The sequence below is a fragment of the Neomonachus schauinslandi genome, chromosome 10 (genome assembly GCF_002201575.2).
Source record: "Neomonachus schauinslandi chromosome 10, ASM220157v2, whole genome shotgun sequence".
NCBI classification, from domain to species: Eukaryota; Metazoa; Chordata; class Mammalia; order Carnivora; family Phocidae; genus Neomonachus; species Neomonachus schauinslandi.
Genome location: NC_058412.1, coordinates 102705879 through 102709057, shown reverse-complemented (window position 1 = coordinate 102709057; position 3179 = coordinate 102705879). Strand labels below are relative to the sequence as shown.

Genomic DNA, 3179 nt, shown 5'->3' with positions numbered 1-3179 from the left:
GGTCTAGGTTTTGTTGTTGTTTTGTTTTCTGATCCTGTAACCCTTACCCATGCACATTTATTATGTTTTGCAGAAACACAAAAAGAGTGCTGCTAACCATAGGAATTGTAGGTGTTTTAACCAAACGATGAAGGAATCACTGGCAGGGTTACATTTTCATCACCTCTCCAGATATAGAGGTAGATGGCTCTCCACTTTGGCTAGACAATTATCGGGGCCAACTTCTAACCATGCCTCATTTAGTAATAACCATTTTCATTCCAGCTCAGTCTTACAAATCTGATTTCACAGAATTACAGATCATTAGCAGTAAGAATGATGCTGAGGTTTATATTCTCAAAGAAATTTCAGCCATCAGTATGGTTTTCTTGGGAGAGAAACGTCTTGTGCTTATTCTTGATTACTCAAGACTTTAAAAATTTAGACATAATCATTACTCTCAAGGTAAAGATGACATTCGGTGAACATTTCCATTTGAAGTATTTTGGGAAAGTAGTGGGGCACCTGGGTGGCTCTCAGGGTCCTGGGATCAAGCCCTGCGTTGGGCTCCCCACTCAGCAGGGAGTCTGCTTCTCCCTCTGTCCCTCCCCCCACTCATGCTCTCTCTCTCTCTCAAATAAATAAAATCTTTTTTTTTTCCATTTGAGAGTAGTCATTTATTAACTGACCAGATTACAAAAATAATCATGGTAGATACCTTAGTTCATCCTTCTAATAAGCCTATTGATCTGGTCTTCCCTGTTACCAGCATCTCCACCTTCTACAAAATGGGTGGTCTTTTTCTTCATTCCCCCTCGTGGAGAAGATAATTTGAAGGGCCATAAAAAGTTGTTTGCTTCTTTGAAACGTTTTCCAACAGTATAGATCTCGTGAATCAGATCCTCCATGCAGATGATGCCATATTTACCAAGAGATCGGGCAATCAATGTGTTATCTGTCAGGGCAATTCGCTTCTTGTTGATTTTGCCATAACCACGCTTGCAGATCAGTTCATTCACCGACTTCAGGTTTGGGTACCCCCATGCTATATAAGGTTTCACAATCCTTAGCATGTTAACTGAAGCCTTGTTGAGCTTAACAAAGGTGCCATTGAAGATCTGGCGAAGGGGAAGAAGCTGCAACACCTTTTGAACCTTTGGGCTCACACCATTGATACCTCTGATCCTAATGACAAATGCCAATTTGGGTTCTGCAGGTACGTAGAAGTTGCCAGCTTTTCTTGCCATCCTTGCCATTCGAATCTCAGTTCTGTACATCTGCCTATATTCCTTGTGGTAATGCTTAGGTTTTTCATAGATAAGCTTCCTTCTTGCCTTTCTAAGCATCTTCTGAGCAAACTTCTTCCTCAGACGCTTGATCTTCAACTCTGCGAAATTCCTTCGCTTCTTCTTAAGGGTTTCTGGCACAGCAGGAACCTTCTTTTTCTTCTCTTCTGCACCCTCCATGGTTCCAGCCGGAAAAAGAGCTCAAATAAATAAAATCTTTAAAAAAAGATTAGAAAATAGTATTTGTCTATAAAGTTAGGGAACTAAGGAGAAGATAATCTATCTTAGGTTAGGTTACTTTTACTCACTGCTTAATTCTCCCCCTTTCTGAACTATCTGCCCAAACCCTTTGAAATTTTAACAGAGGTCTGATCGCAGCTGACTACTAAGGAGATTCAGGTCACTGTCTACTACAAGACAGAGAGTCTGACTTTCAGCCTAACCTTTGTGATCAACTTTGCCAAATGCTGTGGAATACTCCAGAAAGAAAGGCTTTATATGCTTTGATATTCCACAAGGCATCACAAGAACTTGAGGGGTAAAGGAGAACAATCTGATGCAGTAGAACAAAAATAAGCTTTTGGAGCCAGCAGCTCCTGTGTTTTCATTCCAGCTCCACACTTCCTGGGCCTTAGATGCCCACCTATAAGATGAAGAAAATTATACCTACCTCATACAATCGGTGTGCAGACTGAATAAGATCATTTATATAAAGTACACTGGGTGTAGTGGGTCATTAATAAAAGTCAGCAGCCCTCCTTTGAGCTTCTCTCCCCAGCCCCCAGTCTTCCTTCCATTGCCTTGGGCTTCAGGTAGGGAAGTTTTTTGTTTGGGGCGGATACTTCTTGGTCTAATAGAGTATCTGTAGTCCCCTAGTAATCTGGAATGCGATGTCCCATTTTTGCTGCTGGATATCATTTAGCTCACTAGTGACCTGCTCCAATTATGGCATTTCTCATATTGTTTTATAGTTGCTTTGTGCATATATCTCTCCCCTCTCCATTTCAAAATAGTCAAAAGCAACAGCCCTACATTTTCTTCTTCAAATCTACGATGCCTATTGTATTAGTAATCTATCACTGCATAACAAATTATCCTGAAATTTAGCAGCTTACAATGACAAACATTTATTTTCTCAAATTGCTTCAGAAGATTGCAGTCAAGCTGTTTACTGGGGCAACAGTCATCATTTTTCATATTGTTGTCTTTGTTCAATATAATGTTTAACAAATTCTCTTTCTCTCTCTCACTTTTTTTTTTTTTTGAGTTTAGGTTCTATATGATACAGAATTACTTTTGAAAAACCCTTCGTATTACCCCTAAAGCCTGTATTGCTTACAAAAACATTAAAGTTCTGGTTAATGGCCAGTAACACTAGCTGGCTTGGAATCAGAGGACATACTGTATGAAAAGTTATATACCTTTAAACAATTATATTCAACTCAGTTTTATAGAAACACACACACACACACACACACATGGCATTCTGGGACTTAAGAAGCTGAAGGAACAAAGATATACAAAATCTTTTCAGTTGGCACCTGCCATTCCACTAATTGAGGTTGAGCCTCCTGGTCAGTCTGAGATGGGAATCTTTGTTCCCTCAGCTAGCTTCCTAAGTCCCTGAATGCCTTGTGTGTGTGTTGCTAAACTGAATTTATATAAGTTAAATACATTTATGTTCAATACTGACATATTGAAATGTAAAGAGGTTTTCCAATTCATCTGTAAGCACCAAACTATTAGTTTTATAGGATTTGATTGCTCACCTTATGCTTTGTCCTTCCAGCATTTCAGAACTTTGCTCTACTTGTTGATTGATGCTAACCCAGCAAGACTCAGAACTGGTTAGTATTAAAGCACACGGAAACCAAAGTGCATTTTGCAGAATATGATGAAATAGTAGTATGTTTT

The 3179-nt window shown here is 39.3% G+C and overlaps 1 protein-coding gene across 1 annotated transcript; it reads right to left on the bottom strand.

Moving 5' to 3' along the window:
* Positions 1-640: 640 nt before the first annotated feature.
* Positions 641-1449, bottom strand: LOC110579414 (60S ribosomal protein L7-like). Its single transcript, XM_044918647.1, has one exon. The coding sequence runs from the start codon at positions 1443-1445 to the stop codon at positions 699-701; it is 747 nt and encodes a 248-aa protein (XP_044774582.1). The 5' UTR covers positions 1446-1449; the 3' UTR covers positions 641-698.
* Positions 1450-3179: the final 1730 nt, after the last annotated feature.